This window comes from Barbatula barbatula, assembly GCF_947034865.1.
Source record: "Barbatula barbatula genome assembly, chromosome: 20".
Taxonomy (NCBI): Eukaryota; Metazoa; Chordata; class Actinopteri; order Cypriniformes; family Nemacheilidae; genus Barbatula; species Barbatula barbatula.
Window position 1 is genome coordinate 18,267,971 of NC_136783.1, and position 23,168 is coordinate 18,291,138.

Below are 23,168 nucleotides of genomic sequence, written 5' to 3' on the forward strand. Positions count from 1 at the left end.
TATTTGATCCAAAATACAGTAAAAGCAGCCTATTCTTTTATGCAAGCCTGTTTTTAATAAATAGTATATATGCATATTTTGATCAAATATATTGTTTATTTTGTATAAATTGTATATTGCGAGACTAACCCCTAACCCACCAAAAAAGTCTTATGGTGGGCCACCATAAGACTTGATTCAATTCGAGCACTGATAAGATGCAAACATCCAGTTAAGCGGGTTTGCATGTTCTAAACGCACCAAAAATGATGTACCATGATAGACAGAGGCATTCGTATTAATTCCTATTTTGTCCTTTATTTCTGGTGTTCTTCTACACTGTTTTTTTAAGTCTGACCCATAAATCAAGTTGGTGATCTAATTATTTCCTTTTTTGCATTTGGCCTACTAAAGCATTCCTCATGTTCTTCAGTTGTCAGAACTGGAACACATATATGATGTGATTTGGCTCTGGCTTTAAACAGTGTCCCTCAGTAGATGGCTCTGTTTGAAATATGTAGTGGGTTGCTTATGTGCCAAACTCACCAAAGTTCGCTTTTTTTTGTTTCATTTATTTATAAAGCACATTTAAAAACAGCGAGCAGGATGACCAAAGTGCTGCACAGAGGAAAATAGAACAGACAAAAAAGATAAATAAATAAAATAAGAAAAAAAGACAACAAATCTAATTGATCATGTGACTTTTGGATAAAAATTATAAAAAATATAAAAATTATTTATTTTGGGGCTGGTCAATTCTGTTTTTGTCTTGCTGCCAGGATTTTATTTATATAACTCTGATCATAGAAAACGCATGTGACCAGGTGTAAATATGCCCAAGAAGTGCTTGTTTGGAAAGTGCTTTACCTGTTTTGTAAATTCTTGAGAATCCATTGGAACACCTCACCCCGCTCCATTCTGTTTAGCAATGCCTGTAGTTATCCTTTCAATTCTTGAAACATAAACTTCTTCTCTGTTTTCATTCAGAAATATGTCAGATTATCAAAGTAAATAAGGTGGTAAACAACATTTTACTTTCAGTTTAAATACACCAAGGTTTACTGTGAACAATGAAGAATAATATTGTAGTTTTTTACATTTGTGCGAGGATCTTTCCACAAGGGGTGCAACCCTTCTCCAGCGCGTGCTGTTAAAGTAAAATAGAGGTTTCGCTTTGCAAGGACATCACTGCGAAAATGTACAGTTTCATTATCAATGGCTCACCATGTCGCCTAGCAACTAGTGTACACTCACACCCTAAGACTTATGTTTGTGCTCAGTGATACACAACTCGAGCAATGCATGCAGACACTACACACACAAAAGATGCTCTTTGTGCTTGTCAGTCATGTGTTGTATATTGAAAATGAAAGAGAGAGATGGGCCGTGAGCGTGAGTGGGCTGCCGTCACGATTATAGTTGTGTATCTTGTGTTCAGCTCTCACCTTATTTTCAATCTGCATGTGTTTGTGCGGAGTGGATGAGACCATCGGCTACAAGTCTTTGACATGTAAATATCTGCAGCGACAGCTGCTTGAAATGGCAAGGGCCGTACGGCTCGTCTCTTTTTATGTGTTGATGAATGCAACAGTTAAACAAGAATGATTTAGGTAGAAACAATATAATGTGACAACCGTCTTTCTAAAACACGTGTTGTGATTTCCACTTAAGAAAATGGTTTGGTTGGTGATCAATGGCTGACTTTCAATGCATTCTCAAGAACTAACAAAACAGGAAAAGCTTGGTTAGATTTCTAAACAAGCACTGCTTGTTTAAATTTATAATAAAAAAATGCGTATGAACCTGACCCCGTCGATGATGCAATTTATGAATCATAAGATGCTTTGGAGAACACGCATTTAAAAAAAGATTTAAACATTGAAGAAAGAAAGAAAGAAAGATAAAGAAAGAAAGAAAACATTAAAGAAAACATTACAGAAAGAAAGAAAATAATCTGAAAAAGAACTATATGAACTATAACAACTATATAGGTGTGTAAAAAAATTACTTTAAAAAGTGAAACAGTAGACAGTTATGTGGTTTCTTTCTTGATAAAGAGCGAGCGGGTCACAACTCCACATTGACTCGAAACCAATACTGTTTATATGTTATTTATTTCTCAACTGGTGTGACAAGATCATCTAAACAACACAGCAACATCACAGCATCTCGAACTTGTCTCGAACATATGAGGCATGAAATTATGTGTCATGGGCACGTTCAGTAAAGATAAACAAGAATCAGAGCTGTGTCTTGCAGTACAACCGCTTTTGCTGTTCTATAGGACACAAACGTTCTTCCTCACTAAAAATAAAAGACAATTATACAGTGATAATGACTCTGGTTTTCCCGGAGGAGATGGTCTTATAATAACAATGACAGCATTGCTAATTGGGTCTTGTGGCTTGCACCCTCCCAACTCTGAGATGATATCGATAAACCACAGTATTGCATCTTCATCCAAAAGTGAATTTATTCTTATATACACCTATTATACCAAGCATGTTAATCTAAATCTATTCATGTGCTGATGAACATTGTATATAGACAAACAACTCACGTCATTTATTTGAAATAAAATATCAATTCTGAGTCTCTGAGTTGAGATGGGACATCTTAAGGTACGGTGTAGACAGGCTCTCGAGAGAGCAAGAATGAGATCCAATCCATTCGAGCGTCTCTTCTTTCATTACTATTCATTTATTCGCTCAATTTCCCATTCCAGAAAAAGGTACCATTAGCTCTTCACAACATAAACAGCTGAGTTCAACGTCACTTTTATTGCTCTCTGGTTGACAGGACCTGCAGCCGTCTCTGATGCGTAGCAGGGCCGATTACCCGGTTTGAGCTCTCAAAGTCACGCAGCTTCATTAAGCCGCTATTAAGCACTGTGCAATTTCACTGTCACTAATTGTAAAGCAGAGGACAGGCGTGAATGATGAGCGGAAACCTCTGTACGCTCCTGCAGACGGAGAATTAGAGAACGTTAAATAAATGAAGAGGAAAGAGATAGAAAATCAATTTGTTCACTTATTGTTTTTCAGATGCTGTAGATAAAACTGGTCATCTCATCTCTCTAAAAGAGACATGGTCAACTTCAATGTGACAGTCCGTCTAATTCTATCTCTCTGCCTGTTTTCCTTTCTCGTGTATTGTATTTCTTTATAACATCATGAACATCTTTCTGACAGGTTTATAAATGTGCAGCTCAAAACAGTTTGGTCTGTCCAATCTACATTTGCCCTAACACGCAGGCAATTGAAGCAGTGTTTGAGAAACTACACAGACGTACAGTCTCATTCCTTTAGGGGTTGCATCTTAAAGACATCTTTATTTGAATGGCACCATCATTTGAAAAAAATGATCATTTGCAAAAATCATGTTTGTATTCCGAGTAACGTCATATCTTTTAATAATTATAATAAGTTATTTGTTTTGTGCAAATAAACCCCTATTTTATTTTAGGCAACATTGAGAACAAAACTAAAACATTTTGTATGTATACAAACATACACAATAGATCATAGCAGTGGAGTATATCACCATCACTATCTAGGCCAAAACAATATTTCTCTTTCTCTGTCATGTTGTAGTGAACTTCTCCACACGATGTTCTAAATAAAACTATAAACTGACACGGTTTTAAAATCGCCTGAACATCAGCGGTCTTGTGGGACACACTTGTTTTGGAAAACAATGCCCTACTTTCTCAAGAGGATCTGAGGCCAGAGATGGCCACCTAACAAACAGAAATGACATCTAATAATTTAAATACACATTAAGTCTAAATCTACTTCTTGGAGAATTTGTAAATTATGCATTCTATTATCATTATAAAAATGTCATTTACTTTCAAATCTATACTGTATGACTAGATTTGTGTTGAAGAAGAGATGTGTTTGCAGAATGTTGGTAACCAAACAACATTGGACTTCCAATGTATGGACACAAAACCACTGCGACATTTCTCAAAATATCGACACGAGGGTGAATAAATAATGACAGAATTGTAATTTTGATATCCTTTTATTAATACACAACTTTAAACAGAAAATCCTCATTTGATCTGTTTCAAATTGTAAATATGAATATGACAAAGTCTCTCTGAAAGGCAAAAGTATATCTCAGCTGGCTTCCTTGGGCCTTGGCAGTCTCTGGGAAGCGACAATGTGACCTTACCACAAACTGACAGTTTCGGAGCCACCAGTGAGACCTTCGTGTCTCGGCCCTTGTGAAAGTGTTTCCCTTCAAAGAGAAACCTGACTTCCTTCACTCTTCAACAACTACATCCTACATGCACCGTCGGGTCGCTATCACATATTTTGTTGCCATAGAGACCTGCGAATGTGCTCACTTGCCAAACCCAATGAGTCATGAGACAAACACAGGATCTGAGTTTACCACAGTCCTCACATTTTCACTAAAGCATCAGTACACTTTAACTGTATTTTTGAAATGCATGGCCAACATAGACACTGATGAGAAGTTCTTCACCTCTTTATATTTTATTTACTCTCGTGTGGTTAATAAAATGTATACGAGTGTTTCTTCTGTGCCCGTGGAACACAAAAGAAGATATTTTGAGAAATGTCTCAGTGGTTTTGTGCCCGTACAATGAAAGTCGATGGAGTCCAATATTGTTCTGTTACCAACGTTCTTCAAAATATCTTCTTTTGGGATCTGCGGAAGAAAGTCATACCGGTTTGAAATTAAACTTTTTCCTTGTGGGTGAACTATTTACCATTTGGTATACAAAGCAATTTAAGTTAAACATTTCATAAAATCATGCGTTCCCTCAAAATCAAATCTATAATTTTGTGCAATGTGGAGCCCATGCAGGACTTCGAAAGTTCATTACCCACAAATAAAAGAACAGGAAGTTGAAATCTTGAATGTCCAGTAGTAGTTTAACTTGATGCATACAGTAAAACCCATCTGCCGTTTCCCATCATGCCTTGTGCTTTGCTCTGGTTTCTAGTCTCTGTGCTAATTAACCCAGATGTAGATATTAATACTGTGGTGGGGCTGGAGTGAAAATGGGGCAGATCTAGAAGAGAGGGGGCAGCTTTAAGGGTGACGTTTGAATGAAGTGGGTCATTCCCCCCCCCCTGTGTGTCAGGAGAATAACAGCAGTTACTATATTAAAATACCCATGGGCCTTTTTTAATTGCTCATTACCCAGAGGGCTGAGGGTCCAGTGACAAATGCAGACTGCTCTTAAAGGAAATGGTTACAGCGTGACACTTAAGATGCAGAAAAGTTTTTTTAAATCATTCACAACCTTCAAAAAACTACTTAAAACACACCTCTTCGGCGAATACTTGACAAATAAAAGAAAAGAAAAACACACTAACCCTCTCTTCTCTCAACAGGTATAGTGGTCTAGCTTTAGTTGAAACTAGTAACTTTGTATTAGCACCTATTGTACTATTGCTCTTTTATGACATATCGCTTATTGCTCCCCGAACTCTTCGTCTGCTAAATGACTAAATGTAAATGTAGAATATATGAATCAAAGGAGATCTTGCCAGCAAACATGTCAAACATTGCAGATGCCACTTTTAAGCACTTCTTCCTAAATTTGGGCAGATGTCCACACATATATTATTCAAAACGGCAAACATTTGCCCTTGATGGTTTAAAAAGTCGAAGGGAACTTCTCTCATCACAAAATATTACTTGAGCAAACTTGTAATAAACCTGTTTGGTTTATATTAGTTTATCAATATTCATTCTATACCTAAAAATTGCAATAGCATCAGCATACACTTTACACTATGCAATCATTTAACATCTGAACAAAACTGTTATGAAACCAGACAAAATTTCAATGGAGAACTGAGACGTCTAACGGTAAAAATCCTGAGCAGTTTGATTCCCTACAGTGACATGCTTTTCTCTGAAGCCCTTTGACATCATCAGACCGCGCCGGAGTGTAACTCGGCACTTCATTTAACTTCTGGGAGTCTGTGTTGCTGTTGTGCCCTCCTCCGTAGTCAAAGGTCAGTTCTTGGTATTGCTCTATCTCTCGATTCGTAAACAAAGCCAGTCTGGGCACCAGCGAGTGAACACGCACCGGCACCATGATCAGGTTGGGCTGGCAGGAGTGGTTGATGAACCTACCCACATTTCCCACAGCCACAGGGTCCACAAACGTCTGGGTGACCCTGTCCCCACCGCCGTGCTCCTGAACAGCTATGATGTAGTTCATATCACGAGGAGTCTGTGAGAGCTGCCTGCGACGAGCCTCGTGGGGGCTGAGTATCTCCCCTGCGTACTCGCAAACGAAAAGTCCACAAGGGAGGCGGTCTAGAGTCTCGACCCCCAAACCTCTGTCTGTGGTGCTGAAGACACCCAGGTGAACTTCGACCCCTTTTTGAACCACCCGGTTCTGACATGAATCACTGCAGGCACAGAGGACGTTGCACTCAAACACAGGCTTGGTGTAGCTGTCGTCTTCCTGCCGTTGAATCAAAAGTGCCCTGCTATCGTACACCTGGCCAAACTGCAAACAGGGGCAGGAGTCAGGCAGGCAAGACTGGGCACGACAGGAGCAACCTGGTAGCGTCACCGCACTTGGATCAAGGTCACAGCCTGGTCCTGGCACATTCTCTGGCACATACTAAGAGATATTGAGATTACAAGATTTTTTTCAAAGCTTCAAACTAAAGGAAAGTGCTGACATCTAGTGGTGCTATTGCAAAACATTAAGGCTATGCAAACATGAAATGGACAAATGTCCTTATATTTATTCAGATATACGTTTGTTATGTTTAAAAACATAGCTGTGCATTTATAATGACAATACAATATGCTAATAAGGAGGTTACCTGGAAGTTAGCAAATGCGTCCTGGGATACGCAGTCCTCGACTAAAACAGGAACATTCTCGAGTCCTTTGCTTAAATCCTGACTGTATGATCGCATCGTGTGCTTTGTACATTTCTAGAAATCTATTAAAGACAACACGAACGATCACAAAGCCTTGTTTGCTGCGCCAATGCCTAGATGAGCGCGACGCGGCTCAAAGCGGAAATGTACAAGTAGCGGTTTACAAAATAAAAGTCCATCCGAATTGTCAGAAGGGCGTTTAAATTCATTTTCAACTTTTGCTAACATAACGCACTCTTATAAATACATACAACAAAGTTCACTTACGTAATATAAAAAGGATATAGACGTGAGTGGTTTAAATGGGTTTTTATTTATTGTTAAACCACATAACATTCCTATAATAACACACTAGGGGAACATGAAACTGCACACCGGAGGGTAGCAGTGATTATTTAAAAACAGTCCGATTGGCACATTAGTGCACTCCATTCACTCATACCTCTAACTGGCATCTCTCATGTTCAGATTTTGTCTCATGATAAATGTACAGCAGGCAGTGATGTTCTTTAAACACGTTTCTGTATTGACAATATAAACTCTGTTAAAACACAGGAGGACAAATCAAAACACCTAAAATAAAATGTGAGTAATAAAAAGATAAATCAGAATCAAGGCATAATGTCCGTCTAACAAAGTTATTTTCAGTCTATGTTTGCATTACCGTTTATATAAGTAAAGTCATCAGAAAAAAACACTACATCAGCTGTTTGCATGAACCAACATCACGGAGACAAGGACTGTTGATTGATGGATCGAAAAAACTGAAGTACCCCACAATGTATAACTTCAGCCATAAACCGAGGAAGAACCAATTTCCGTTTACATCAAAGACATCAACACGATGGTCCCATACAGACATGACCCGATCTACAATAGCCAACCAAGAAAAAGATATCATGAATGATTTAAGTGAATGATAAGGAGGCGAGTGTGTACAGCCGTCATCGTGTTCTGATGCGGATCCAGATGTCTAGGTCAGGGTCTCCCCTTTTGTGACCTTGAGAGATGAAAGAGAAAACATATGAGAATGATAAACAATTCAGGAAGTGGTTAAAAACAAATAAGTTAAAACAAACGTACCCGGGCTTCGATGTATTCGATTCGCCTCTCCAGTGCGGTCAGCTTCTCATTCAAAGTGGCTAGACGCGACCTGCAGGACATATCTAAAGAGAAAACAACGATTTACATTCAGTTCACAACAAAGTGACGCAAGACTCTTTCAGCTGTCAATGTTTGGATACAGAAAATTTCCCTGGACACAAAAATACGCAAAAAACACAAACATAATGAGGTCGTTCATATAAATTGTTATAAACTGCTCATTTGTTTACATTGGTGCGTTAATGTGTAAGTTATATTGCACGTAGTCTGTCAATGAAACTGGGTTGATCAAAACAAACCAGTGTAGGCTATATGGAGATTTTTTTATAACCACAAACAAACACTCCACATATGCATATAAACGACACGAAACTTATAATAGGTATATAAACGAGCTTTGAATCTTCAGTCAAACTGTATATTTACGATACAAAGTTAGAAAAACGGAAATGGACGACAGCTCAGGAGGACCAACACAACGCCCTTATGTGCATTCCCTAATCGCGACATCATCCGTCTATCGTGATACACATTATCCACACGTATTTGGATACCACGGTGTCCAAAACCGTCAAACCGAAACAATTGCGAATAATCAACATATGTGACATTCATTTTAAAAGCTTTCAAACGATCCGGTACTCCCGATTAGCATGCTAGCATGAATAAACGGCGTGTTGAACTGAGGATCATTTGTAGTTCCCCTCATCCTACCGAAGGAATTCAGGAAATCGGCGATTTTCTTAATGCTGCTGGTGATAACTTCGATATATTCACGATTCGCCCAATCCTGGTGAATTTCTCTTTGCACTGGGTCCTCCTGTCCGGCCATCGCGAGCTGGTTAGCATTAGCCACTGACTCCGTGTCAGAGTAGATACGAGCGCCCCCTGCTGAATCGTCACAGCGATGTGAAAATATACTATTATAAAGGAGCTATCAAACTGTATTCAATGGAAATACGTACATTTTCTAAACAGGTCATTGACAAAATACATGCGTTTTGTTTCTATATATCAGTTGACTTAAAGATGGCGGATTCGCATCCCAACTCTGGTGCTTAGACTGAGTTCCCTGTAAATGGATAAAAGGGCAGCAGAGATCCTGAACATCATCCAATGGCCTTAATGAATAAAATGTTAATAAAATGAGTCAAACGTATTATATTTTCCTGTAAAAAATAGTGAACGAACATGTACACGCCAATGCTACAAGATTCTTGTTCTGTGTCCCTGACGCCTGTGTTCAAGATCATCCAAATATGTCAACGAAAGATACTTCCAAGCGATGGATGGCACAAACCCATTATATTCTCCATGTTTAGACACGCTGACCTTGGAAGATCTTGTTGCAAAACTGCGTCTGGAGGGGATCAGTACAGATGAAAAACCCTGAATGCTTTTCAGAGCCAGCGAAGCTGACTGTTCACACTTGTTGGACACAATCCTGAAGATAGAGCGGGACAATGATGTTAGTTTTAATACAGTAATCCCTGTAGTTTATTGTTCTTAAGCAATAAACTGAATCATTTTTATCTTTTTGAAAATCTATAAAAAAGTCTAAGATATTTTGTATTCAATGCATGCATAGCACAGAATTCATTGACATATATGTATTTCACTTTTCAAATATTCATTGTTAAGATTTTTTAGAAAACAAGTGGGTTTATCATACATCAGTTCTTTTTTATTGTTTGCTCAACCTTGGTCTCTGTTTTGCTTGCGAGGGGAAACAAGCATAGCTTGTTTGACTGATCCGGCATGAGCCAAGTACATTCTTTAACTTTAAAAAAAGATTTGTGTGAATACTCTTCATTTTAGGTCAATAAAACCTTACATAACCTTGATATGACAATACTATGCGGTGCCATACTGTCACTGTATTTTTATTTGGCCAAATACATTTAAATTTAACTACAGAATACTGTAAAATGTTATTTTAATATAGAACTAAGCGAGGTAAAATGAATTTAAATCAACACAGAAGAAAAAATGTGGAAGTGAAAAAGTCGAAAGTTGTGACTTTGTCACATGGATTTCTTCTGTTTACCGGTGTTGACAAAAGAAGAATGAGGAACAGTAAATACTTTTCTTAAATGTTTATTTAGAATTATGATGTTGGAAGATAAAAGCTGATCTCTGCAGGTCATGGAAACAGTACCACTCTTAAAATAAACTTTTACAAATACATCAGAAACATCCCTCAGAAAGATTTAGGAAGTATCTTCATTAAGTAAACAGCTTAAAAACAGTCGCACTCAAGGCATGTCTGCACAGTCGGCATTATTCAAACAACAATCTCGTGTTGAGGCTGTGGATACATGCAATAGGCGTTGGATATTAGGCTCTATCGCATGTGTCCACACCACAAGTTGGCCGATGGCCATGTTTTACTTCATCTGCTTTAGGAGTTCTTTGATGTCTCCTTCGATGTCGATGGTGAGAAACCTTCTGCTGTAGCGCTTGACCGGCTCTCCATCTGGACCAATGAGGAACTTCTCAAAGTTCCAGGAGATGTCATTCCTGCTCACAGGACTCCAGATGATGCATTTGGGATCGTTCATCAGGGACAAGGAATCGTCACTAGGTTGAGGCATCTTCTCCTTGAGGAACGTGAACACGGGGTGCGCATTCTGGCCGTTTACTTCCAGCTTCTCCAGAAGTTGGAATTTGGGCTCGAAGCCATTTCCAGGACGGACGTATTTCAGAGAAAGGAGGATTTCTTCGTTCTTGCAATTCTCCTGCAAAACAATACAAATATAAAGATTTGTATTGTGTTGATTCCATTTTTTAAAGGTTGCATGTTTACAGTTTCTTAATCATGTTTTATGGTGTTGGAGTTATTATGGCTCATAATAACGCAGTTTGGATTTCTATTAACTGGAATGCACAATAAAAAACAGGATTGTGGAAATTTGTATGAAACCAAAGTCTTCATATAACCATTGTTATAAAAATGAAAAAAGCATTTTTAATTGTAATATAGAGTTCAAAAAATGTCTTACATAGAAATCATAAATTGTGAGGTTGAAGTGTAACTAATAATTATGAAATATTTGATCAGCGCAGTCTAAACTTGTTGTGCAATACCGTTCCTCACACACGAGCGTTTATAGCTCATGTGCCTCCAAAAGACTTTTGATATATGAAACCAAAGAAAAATGAGTTAAAAACTTAAGGTCTCACCTGATGTCCGAACTGGTTGCAGGGAGCGCCCAGAATCACGAGCCCTTGCTGCGCGTAGCGGCTGTGCAGCTCGTTCATCTGAGTGTAATCCCTGACTGTTGTGCCTCAAAGCGACGCCACATTCTCAATAAGCACAACTTTCCCCTTCAGGGAGGCAAAATTCAGCATCTCCCCGGACAAAAGTTTAGCGGAAAGATCGTAGAACTTCTTGACAGTACCCGCCATGCTCTCACGCCGTTTGCACAATAACGTATCAAGACACAAAGTGAACCTTGAAGCGCAGGGGAGGTGCATAATGTGAAATAAATCGAGGAAGTGCGTGTTAGTAGTGGGAGGGCACAGGTCTGAAGACACAGATTTTGCTTCTTCTTTTTTTTATCCCTGGACATTATTTCGAGATTATGTTTGATGCTGTCAAAATACACGTTTTTATTTTGTTTGTTTATTTATTTATTTATTATTTTGCATCGCTTAAAACAATATACAAAGTCAAAACAGAACAAGAACAGACAAGAATAAACAAAAACAAAAAATCACAAAGGGGGAATCATGTAATTTAAACATATTGATAAATTATGAGATTTACATGACACTGAAAAAAGGAAAAGAATTACAAACAGATAATGTTTTAAGCCCTTTTGTTCTCAGACGACTTAATAGAAAAGAGGTGTTTTTCAAGTTCTTTAAAAAAAATGAAAAAAAAGAGCTTTCACGTTTAAATATTTAGATTTATGAATGTGAAACTTTGCTAGTAACAAAATCAAATTAATTACTTAAAAATTACCTTTTTAGATTAGATTATAATCTGTAAAGCCTAGGACCACATCCTTCCAATAGGTACAACACACATTCATAGATTTCAGACCTAATAAAACGTAAAACATCTTGCCAAAACATTTTATGGAAATATCCTTTTTGAACAGCACGTATTGTTTTGACTATTCGCACTATTCTGGATGTGTGTTGTTTACAACCTGCTGTTTAATACACGTATACACACTGCCACCTTCTGACAACTAGAGGTATTGCACGGTGACCCCTGCTTTGAACTGGCATTTTCTTTCACGATATTTTTGTACATACCAGAGTAAGTAACGTAAAACAACTAGAAAGCTAATAAAACGTTTTACACGCGTGCAATAAAAGTTCCGAGTGTTACCGATTCTGTGTTGTTATGCGCCTTTCGTGCGCAGTTTTAATCATTTAAATCACGTTTCATCTAACCAGACTGGGAAAAAAATGCAAGCCGCTCGTCATTGGCATATTCGTCAACGAAGCCGAAAATATCGCAAATGAGAACGAAACGTTTTAAAAAAGAAAGATTGAAATTAACTGTAAACGTACCCTACCAGCAGCGAATGGTACAGTCCAGGAAGCTTGAGAGCAACATGTCCTGTGTTTGGGGAAATGAATCTGCGGTTGTGAAATTCTGCGCAGCATCTTCATGCTGAAAGTTGTGATTTGGTCAGAAATCCGCTGATGTGGGTTTATTAAACTCATGCAATCGATCAGAAACGCTTCTATAACCCGTATGATCTGCTGCATGAATATACCGAGGAAGACAAAAGCATCTCTCGGTCATTTTGCACTCCAGTAAAGCAGCTGGCATGTGGAAATGGGAGCTCTTGAGCGTCATTGGATTCATCTTTCTGCTGCTTTTTCTCATGGCAGTGTGTTATATTTTGTATTCTGGACTGACCAGTGAAATTCACATTAAGACCGGTTTGCCCCCAGTCAGGGGCATCACTATAGCTTATAAATATAAAGTGGGACTTTATAAGGACTGCGGGTCACTGTTTCAAGAGAGCTCCAGTATTGGGCCTAACATGTCATGCATTGGGATCTTCTATGATGATCCAAAGAAGGTGAGATGACCTTTTGGATTCTAAATGTGACCCTTGATGACAGTGAGGCACTTTGACCTTAATGTTTTAATACACACTTCTGTTATTTCTGTGAAATGCATGTATTTGATAATAGAAATCAGAAGATTATAGCATTTTTCTATTTCTTGTATGGATAAATGATGGAGACTTTGATATTGCACTACTTACTGCACTACTGTCTTGCATGTGGGTGGGTGTATTCTGTGTAATGGTTTGTGTGCACTTTCTAAAGAATGCACATACTCGTGAATTGTATATGAAGAGTTTGGTTCCAATGATATAACAAAAAATCATGTTTTTTTATGATGTTATCGTGTTTTACAGTCTCCTGCACTTCTTTCCTTTTGACCCTACATATGGTAAGAGGTGTAGCACATTGGTGGCCATACGTTAATTCTTGAGTTGTGGGTTTGGGGCAGTCTGTGTACTCGGTATGCAGAACTCAAATCCACTTTGCATTACATATGCATTAAACTTTAACTCCCTCATGAAGCTAAAATGCTTCAATTAGAATAGAAGAAATTCATTGCATTTCAATTTGCTGTTTGTTCAGTTTGGTTGTGTAGCCGTGTAACCGGTAATGTTTTCTAAGTAGGTAAATCACAAGCAAAAGTTTCACATGAAGGCTTTTAATAAGGGATTTCAGTGCATACTTCTGATTAACACAAAAAGACGCAGCCTTTAATTGAAAGGTTTCCATATGCTATAAATTGTGTTTTGTGATGGATAGTTTGGTGTTTGTGATTCTTCTCTACCACTAGATGGAGGTGGTGATTCAGTGTTTATAATGTACTGTAGTTGTCATTGTCTGGGGGGAACGTTGTTGTATGTTCTGATGTTTTGAGATCATTATTTTATCTGTTTTTGTGTGCCTCTTATAGGATCTAATTTAATTTGATCGTATGCAATCGTGATTAATGGTGTTACATTTTCTCATTTGGATGCCGTATAGATATTGTCCATATTTTTTATTGCAGAACGCGGCTCATGTGTTGTACTGAAAGCAAGATGTGTAATCATGGATATTAAATTAGACAAATCCTTTTGACTGATTATGTTCACATTTTGTTTGTGGCAAAAGCCTTTTTCTCTAAAGAGTCTGAGAAAATGCCCATAAAATGGAGTTAATAAGAATTAAATTGCCAAGATGAAGCTTTATGTATAACACCAGAAAAAGAATACTAAGATTAAACGTATTGTTGCAATGCTGACCAGTAGGATTAAGAGATTAGTTCATTTATAGTATGTTGTTTTTTATTTTTTCGGTGATTGGTTACTGAGGTGACTTTTCTGATATTGTTCTGTAGTTTTCTCAGCCATTTATGGTACCATAGGGCACGGATGTAGAAGCTTCTTGACCTGGGCAAAAATTATTTGTGTGGAGAAAATGTGGTTCAAGGCAAACAGAAGCGAGCGATCGAAGTAGGCAGGCTGGAGTGCAGGATTTAATTTTAGAGAACCTGGCTTCCTGCATGAACCTGAGCACATCTGAACTAGATTCCAAAATGCCATTATCAAAGTGTGCTCTAGAAAAGGTAAAATCTACCTCGTAGTCACTTTGTCTGGCCTTTTGCTGCTTAGTGCACTTTCAGCGAATATAAATGAACTCATGTCACAATTTCGGTTATTTTTTAATCTGGATTCAGTTGCCCTTTGGGTCGAAGTAATTTAAATAGTTTCATTCTTGCAAAGTGTTCAATCTAGGTTTTTAATTTGTTACTTTACTCGTACTAATAAGCATTCATCTGCTATAAAAACAATATAATAAAACAAACTGTGATTGAACGCTTTACACGTCTGTCGAAGGTCCAGCAAAACCTTAATGGAGTGGAGACGGAGAGCAAATGAAAGGGATCCAAAAATAACCATAATTCGGTGACAGAAAGATCACAGACCCATCAGAGATACTTCACCAAATAATGCCTTCAGGTTTTTCCAAATCTGTATACAATTCTTTGTTCTGATAAACACAGAGAAAGATAATTTGAAAAACGCTTATAAGCAAACAGATCAGGCACCAAACATTGACTCGACAGTAGGACAGCAAACAGTTCTGGGGGTCACTTTTGACCACCATTGTATTTTTTTTTTTCCTACTATGGTAGCCAATGGGAGGCTAAATCTGTCCGGTTACAAGCATTCTTCCAAATATCTTTGTGTTCATCAGAATAAAGAAATGTGACAGAGGGAATCACGAACAACTTGAAGGTGAGTAAATGATGACAGAATTTTCATTTTTGGGTATCCCTTTGAATAAGATACTTGTGATCTAGATTGAAAGTTATTTCTTTTCTAAAACTTTTCTCAAAGTCTCTTGGTTTTAGAAGACATCGCGACCTGTAAGATGAGGAACTTTTGCTTCCATAGTGTAAACGTGTACTTCCAGCTTTAAGCGACAGCCTGTCCTTGCTGTCAAAGGCTCATTGTCACCGACAGAATATTTTCCCCCCGCAAGTTCCCAATTAGCAACCGTCCAAAGCTTCTTTGCACATAGCCATGGCCAAGTCCTGATCCAGTTCATCTAATTGGCATAATGATCAGGGCTCATTAAGAGCAGCCTGGGGCGCTACGCCCCGGGTCAGGAGCTCCCAAAGGCTCCTCATAGAAGGTTGAAGATAAAGCCTGAACAGGATGGACAAATAATGATCTTGGGATGAAATATTATACCACAGGGATTGGCACGGCCAGTCTGGACCCTCGTTTCTTCACTGACTGCCGCTGTAGTCTTCGTTCTCTGTAAGCTTTTGGGAACTTCCCCTCATCAGGCCAAATAATGAGGTGGAAGCCCATGGGTCTTCTGATGGTTGCTATGGATAAGAAGAACAGGGGAGGCTTCGGCACATGCTGGATGCTGTGACAGCCAATGAAAGACATTTCAGTGACTAAAGTGACTGAGCGATTTTGGGGTAACTCTTCTTTATTTAGCTTGTTGGTCTTTTGTAAGCATCAAAAGGGGGAATAAAAAGCACAGCGGAAACCGTGGCAAATGTAGTGAAGCCTGGAAATGGCTGGAAAGCCTTGTGATAATGTGAATGTTTATTGTATTTCATACTTAAAGTCTTTGTTTCATATTTGGGAGAAAAGTGGTATTCTGGAACATCACAAAGTGATTTTGACTGAGTAGCTCTCATAAGAATTTTTGTCAAGTGATCTCAAAGCTTATATGTTTGTATCATTGGTATAGGTCTGTGAAATCGATTAATCACGAAAATCATTGGAGTCGCGATTAATCGTACATTAAAAACTGATTTTTACAGTTCGCAACTAAGCACAGTAAGATGAAACCAGGGCTGTGAAATATATTATTTGTGTGTTTATATAGTATTATATAATATGTGTTGTTGATGTATACATTTCTTTTTATATACAAATGCACACACCTACATGTATTTACACAGTAAGAAATATTTTTGATTGAAATATAGTTAATATTATGTAAATATAAAATTGTATATCACACATATTTCTTAAATATATACATATATGTATGTTTGTGTATTTATGTGAGGGCTGTCAATAGATACATTTTTGTGATTAATCGCACACGTTTAGTGAAATGAAACATACACTATTTATTTTGCTCAGCATGTTTACTTTAGAGCTGTCAATCAATTAACAATGTTTACTAACTAAACACACTCAGCTTTTATATTTTTAAATATACTTTTAAATTCTAATAATTTCACATTATATCTCCAAAATTAATGTGGAAACAACACATTACTTTAACAGCATCATTTTATGAATGAAAGCCAGCATTCTTATATGTTATATACTAATCAAAACCATTATAATAAGTGTTCCCTTCCAACCTGTCTAACACACTTTACCGTCTTAACTGCAAAATCTGTGAAATACAGACGAATCCTCATTAAAGCTACAAAATCGCATTGATTTCTTCATTTCTTTTGTTAATTGATTAACATTAGTGACAGGAGTGTTAATATGTTAACGTTGACAGCCCTTATTTATATATACATATTCATGTACAGTACACACACATATAAATATGTATATATATATATATATATTATATAAACACAAATAATTTGTTTCAAAATCGCTTAATCACAATTACTCGAATTGACAGCCGCGGTTTTAACTAACTTCACTCAGTTGCGAATTGTGTGTTTAATCTGTGTATAAAAGACATTCTGGAACCGAATTTCAATTGGCTCTGTCACCGTCACAATTATTAGTATTTTCACAGCGTCCCAGCTGTCTGAAGATGGAGGAAACATGAAAAGGCGGTACGCTGTGAAGATGCAGACAGCGTCTGTGACGGCTCGGATCTGAACTGATGAATAAATGAGTCTGCCGTGAAAGGTGTTCTGGAGTGGATTTCCCGGAGGACCGCCGCAACATCGTAGTCCCAATGACATTTCACAAATTTGCCTGAAATGGCTTTGACTACAGCTCGACAAGTCAAAACGACAAATCTAATATGGGGCTCATTCGATGACAGTTACACATGCATCCGTCTCTTTGTTTGTTCGGTGTTGATTATCTCCTCCAGACTCATTTGAAGATCTTTTTTTGGTTACAGTCAGTCATGTTAACACGATTGTCTTCACACATTCACTTGTGTAAATATCTCTATTGTTACTATAGTTCTACAGTTGACAGAATGCGGTCAGTGGAAAGGTCTTGGCTGCGAGGTTTGAACAAGGCAAACACTTCTCACTTTCTTCTGAAAACATAAAAGAATTGTTTGTGTCGGGGAAGATTTAGTCACAGGCTGTCGAATTGTCTGAGCTTAGTTGACAGGGCATTCTGCTAAAACACATTTCACGAATAATACCTGCCGGGAACGCACCAGGACACAAGACATCCTGCAGGCCTGGGCACCAGCTGTATGAACATTTTAAAAGTAACTTCATGTTTCACTATGTCGTAAAAAATGTGGCACGATACCCCACTCTGAACGTATGTGAGACGTATGCAAGATCTACAGCTTAACCTCTCTTCTTATTCTCTCCTCACCGATATTTCTCACGACCTGCTGTGCAGTCTATCCCCGGCGTGCTCAGCGGGAAGTAGAGAGTGACCCAGAACACAGAGATGTATAAACACTTTCCTCCAATTTAAAGGATGGATGTTGTTGAAACTTTTGCAGCCTCTTTCCCAAACAGGCCTTCATCTGTCACAGTTCAGTCTAGCCCGTCTCTCGCTAGGACCAGAACCCAGAGCCGAGATGGTGTCTTACAATCCGTCTCATATTTCCCAGGTGCCCTCATTTGCAAGCAGGTATTCCATCGGCATGTAAACGTAAGAAGCGCACATTAAAGTGACAGTTGGACGTCCGTTCGCCCCTCTTAAAGCTACCAGACGGGTGACAATTAAACGCAGGCTTATCAAAGCACAACGCCACCTGTTCGCCGCAGACCGTCTAATCCTGTTTATGTACTTATTTCATGTGCTGCTTTGTTTATTCTCATTAAGTTCGTCTTTTCTGTGTGACTCACTAAATTGTTGACGCTCCCTGTTGTCTTTGAACATCGAGCTCATTTGTTCTCTACGATAAGCGCCACAAGAGGTGCGCAGCAATGTTTGATGATTACCACAGGCAGCCGATGGGTTTTATTGGAGTACGGGGAGGTTTTTGTTTTGCTTTTTGGAACGAATATCAGTGGTTTGTTGGAGGAAATCTAATAGATAGATTTACGCTTGTTTTAAAGCCACACTATTGAACTTTTGCTCACGACTCCCCCATGTGTCTGCGACCCAGTGTCATAAATAATGTCGCTGTATAAGCTTCCCCTAGGCAGCACAATGCACGTGAATTTGTTGAAACCGGCGAATGCAGAAACGTTGTTGGGAAACCATTTCGCACTCTTCCGCAGGCATGGGATGGGCGGGGCTGTGTGTACCTACCCGAACACAGAACTTACAGAGTGTGGTTTTAGCCGCTATGAGGCTGTTCAGATAGCAGTGCAAGTAGAATTAGTCCAGTTAAGAGTTGTTATACCACTGAAATCATTTTGGGGACATTATTTTATGGTTGAAAAAACTACAAAGTGTTGCTTTAATGGGCAACCGTGGATTATTTATGTTCTGTATGTCGTAGGTTCCCCGACAGAAGTGTCGCTACGCGGTGGGCAGTGTTTTGAGTGAAGGTGATGAGAGACCCAACGAGGAACAGAAGGAACTGTATGAGAAGCACGGCTTCCGTGTTTTCTCTTTCCCAGAGGTCACACATGTTATCACAGCCTCCTTCCCGCATCGAACGCCACTCTCTATTTTCCTGGGAGTGCAGAGGGTCTATCCACAACTCAACTCCTACATCAGGGTAAGGTCTTAACCAAAAAGTTGTTCTGTAGCTCCAGGCAAATGTTAAAGCCGATGTCACATCCAAATATACAAACCATGTTTCCATCCCCATTTCAAATTAAATCTACATGTTCTGGGACAAAGAAAATGTGGAAATGAAAGTTGGAATCCATAAAGCCGTGGAAAAAATAAAGAGACCATTGCCAAATTGTGCACTATTTATAGGTAGCGCAACGGAAGTCTATTTGAATTATAAACAGAGATCAGCGTTTGCAATAACTAAATAAATATTTAAAGACTACAATACTCATTTCTCGTTAGAAATACAATAAGAAGTTGTTGAAAGTGAAAATTAAACTAATGCTCTAACGGGCGTTTCTGCCAGCATTTATTTTTTTCTTGCTTGGGCCTTCTCGACCAATCACGTTCCTCGCATGTGGTTATGGAAACGACAGGTCGCTGTCATTGACGTAGGCCGTTTTTTCAAATGTAGACACCCGGAGAGAAAGGGGCGCTGCTCACATTTTCCGAGCGGTTTTAGAGGCGAAATGTGAATCGGGCCTAAGAGGAGTTTTCTTCCATCATTTTTGAAGTATGTGGACGGAAACATAGCTACAGTTGGCTCATCGCATCAAGTGTTTTGAAAATGAATCGTTTAAGTCGTCCCAATAGTGTAATAAATTCTGACATCGTACGTCGGTTTTCTTCAGCGTGAGCGGTGCATTGTAGCGTGAAGCCTGTTGAAAACCAATGCCTGGTCTGTCAGTGTTTCTGGTCTCTTTCTGGTGGGATAAGACAGTAATTATAAAGCAGGAGACTTAATCATAGCAATTAAGAAAAAGAAGAGAGAAGGAGAGCCGAACAGAAGGGCAAAGAAATCAACAAGGGAAATGTGCAGGTGTGCAAGTTGGGAAAGAGGAGTAGAGAGATGGTTGATGATTCAACCCCCCTCCAAAAACCAGCCTCATTTTTTCCCGTCATGTCAATCAAAACTTGTACAGTATAAACTCTTCTGTGGGTCACAAAGGAAGATATTTTGAGGAATGTCTCAGGGATTTTGTGTCCGTACCTACAGTGAAAGTCAAAGTGGGCCAATGTTGCTTGGCTACCAACGTTCTGCAAAATATCTTCTTTTGTGTTCTACATAAGAAAGAAACTCATTTGCTTTAATATAAATTTATCACCTTTTCTCATCACGTCACAAGATTTGAGGTACCACACAAGACTCAGTTTTGCGTCAAATTTTAATACTCTGTGTTCTTTGTGTCTGAACCCTCAACTCTCCTCACCATCTGCACCAACGCGCCGTCACTGAGAACAGATCTGTCTGCTCAGCTGCTAGATTAGAACCTAGAAGCTAGAAAACGTATCGCCTCCTTAAACCCCTCCGTCTTCATTTTTCACACTTGTTTACCTTCTGCTCTTCATTGAAATCTTTATTTACTCAAGCCGCAGGCTTAAGAAAGTATGAGGGGAAATTCGCTTGGATTGAATTGCGTACGCTGATAACGTCATTATTTGTGCTTGTTGGCATTTGACTTGTTTTGGTTGTTTTACTACTATTTATAGACAAATATCCCATCTTTCATTTGTTTCACATGGGGTGACAGTCAAAAAGGTCTAACCAACAACTAAACCAGATGTTTTTTCCTGAAGAAACATTGACACGATATCAACGAATATTCTGATCCAATTTCAAATAGCAACCCCTCAAAACTAATGACACCCAGTAACCCGGATGCTGCAAATCATTTTGAGGGGGCAGTTTAATATTACACAAACATTTATTATAAATATGTATTTTAAAAACATATATGAAATTATATTTACAAATGATTAAACCAATTTGCCTGTTCGTGACTTTGAACGTCGTTTCTTACTTTAAAACCGAAATGAAACGGCTTTTCCTTGCGGAAGGTCTGCATTTGGTAAAAATGAGCTAATCTAATATTTCAAATTCACATTTTATGTCCAGTTTTTTTTTTCATGTGGCAAGTAGCCGTGTGATAAACATCCGACTGTCATCGCGACATAATAAAAGACCCTCCGTTTCCGTTGGGTCCTGATCGCTCCGTCGGTGCTCATATCTGCGATAACAACCGGCTGCCTGTACATTATCCCTCAAACATCACAAACAGCCACAACAAAGTCTCCAACTTCACGTTCTGTAATTGAGATCCATACTGTAAATCCATTGTTTACATTACATAACAGTTCCTATACGAGCATCCACAGAATTTGCATCTAATCACCAGAGACCTATAGATACGGATCCTAATCAACACCCAGAAGTCTGCCAAACGCCAAGCACTTATTTTAGCACCTACGTTTGTTCCACTGTTTGGATTCTTCATAAGCTGCGTTTTCAATGTCACTCTTAAATATAACTTTTAAGAGCGGAATTACATTTTAAACAGTCGCCTTTGTACTTCACAATATTCGACATCATGAATAATCCATGGCGCCGGCCGTCCTTCTGTAATTTGTGTGGGCTGCAGATGATTGAACTCTGCGTACAGCTAGAATGAGTAATTCCAAGGCAGTTGGTGATGTGAGACGCAAGCCTGGTCCCCGGTGTTCTGTTCAAGCCCCTCTGGTTCTGTGGGCAGATTGTACAGAGAAGATACTAATTCTGACTAGGACGTGCAAGGGAATCCCTATGGCAACCAGACCCGTTTCTTGGTGTTTTTAATGTGACGATACGATATGGCCATGGCCATTACAGTCCAGTTTCTGATCAATTTGAAAAAATAAATCAAACATCAGGAGCACAGCAATGTGAAAGACGGACAGCATGACAAGACGCGTGGAAACTGTGATTAAAATCAAGATTATCAGATAAAAATTTATTTTTCTTTTCCTAAATACATCAGTATATTGCTTAAAGGGGTCATGTGACACTGCTAAAACGAATGTGGTGTGTTTGTTTTAGATGTAATGCAATGTGTATACACGATTTAAGGTTCGAAAACGCTGCATTTTCCACATACCGAGCATGTTTGTATCTCCTCTTTGCCCCGCCTCAATGCACACATCTTTTACAAAGCTCGTCGCTCTGAAAAGGCTATGATTGGCCATTTAACCCGTGCGTTGTGATTGGTCGAATACTGCAAGCATGCGACCTTTAATGTTACGCCTCTTACCATATTTGGAACTTTGGGTTCCAAAGCAATTGTACTGACAGGTACGCCCACCTCTCCGCATTTCGGCGGTCTTAGTCAAATCATACCATGAACTGACGCAGATTTGTGGGGGTGTGGTTACACGAGGCGTTGTGTATTTCTTTAGGAAATGTGAAAATCTACTTTCTAGTTGTTATGCAAACTCATCCCACAGGTGAAACCAGCCTCAGATTAGTTGTTTTTATATCAGTTGGAGCTCATAATGTCAGCCGACTTCAGGCAACATATAACTGACCTTTTCTCATATGCCGACCTCTGGAAAACATCACACCTGTCAGACCTCTGGACAGCATAGATAGTGAGCACAGACACGCACAAACTCAGTGGCTCTTATCTCGGTCAGGGAAACTGAGAGGAGGCAGATCATGACTGAATGAGATCAATATATGCTCGGTGTTAGTCGTCCGTTTTCTTTTACCTGGATACACGGCTGATGTTTTGGGCCTGTTTTCTTGCTCCCCGCTTGTCAGTATTGATCCGGAAGCCGCAGTTTATCCGTGCCAAGATAACGCTATGCTCATTATTCTTGGTGGTTCCTTAAACATCGATCCCATTTGGTGCGGTTTGATTTCTCAGTAGCCTATTTGGAATGTCTCCCTGTAATGACAGCACGCATGGTGTAAGATTGTGCGAAAGCTAATGATCCGTCTTATCTCTGCATGAGTTGAAATGAT

General features: G+C 38.9%; 4 protein-coding genes across 4 annotated transcripts in view; 1 reads left to right on the forward strand and 3 right to left on the reverse strand.

Annotated features, from left to right (window-relative positions):
- Positions 1-3,986: 3,986 nt before the first annotated feature.
- Positions 3,987-7,019, reverse strand: setmar (SET domain and mariner transposase fusion gene). Its single transcript, XM_079482716.1, has 2 exons — positions 6,810-7,019; positions 3,987-6,601 (listed from the first exon to the last, which is right to left on the reverse strand). Exons 1-2 carry the CDS (start codon positions 6,903-6,905, stop codon positions 5,807-5,809), a joined length of 891 nt encoding a protein of 296 aa, XP_079338842.1. The 5' UTR covers positions 6,906-7,019; the 3' UTR covers positions 3,987-5,806.
- Positions 7,020-7,163: 144 nt separating this feature from the next.
- Positions 7,164-9,057, reverse strand: brk1 (BRICK1 subunit of SCAR/WAVE actin nucleating complex). Its single transcript, XM_079482789.1, has 4 exons — positions 8,939-9,057; positions 8,688-8,864; positions 7,953-8,035; positions 7,164-7,869 (listed from the first exon to the last, which is right to left on the reverse strand). The coding sequence occupies exons 1-4, from the start codon at positions 8,967-8,969 to the stop codon at positions 7,843-7,845; spliced, it is 318 nt and encodes a 105-aa protein (XP_079338915.1). The 5' UTR covers positions 8,970-9,057; the 3' UTR covers positions 7,164-7,842.
- A 362-nt stretch (positions 9,058-9,419) lies between these two features.
- gpx1a (glutathione peroxidase 1a) lies at positions 9,420-12,553 on the reverse strand. The gene is made up of 2 exons (XM_079482788.1): positions 11,157-12,553; positions 9,420-10,711 (listed from the first exon to the last, which is right to left on the reverse strand). The coding sequence occupies exons 1-2, from the start codon at positions 11,448-11,450 to the stop codon at positions 10,361-10,363; spliced, it is 645 nt and encodes a 214-aa protein (XP_079338914.1). The 5' UTR covers positions 11,451-12,553; the 3' UTR covers positions 9,420-10,360.
- The window catches only part of tex264b (testis expressed 264, ER-phagy receptor b), a 28,959-nt gene continuing 18,318 nt past the window's right edge, over positions 12,528-23,168 (forward strand). The window contains exons 1-2 of the mRNA XM_079482787.1: positions 12,528-13,021; positions 19,110-19,331. Of these exons, the coding sequence (XP_079338913.1) occupies positions 12,764-13,021; positions 19,110-19,331 (480 nt within the window). The 5' untranslated portion in view covers positions 12,528-12,763. The remainder of the gene's footprint in view (positions 13,022-19,109; positions 19,332-23,168) is intronic.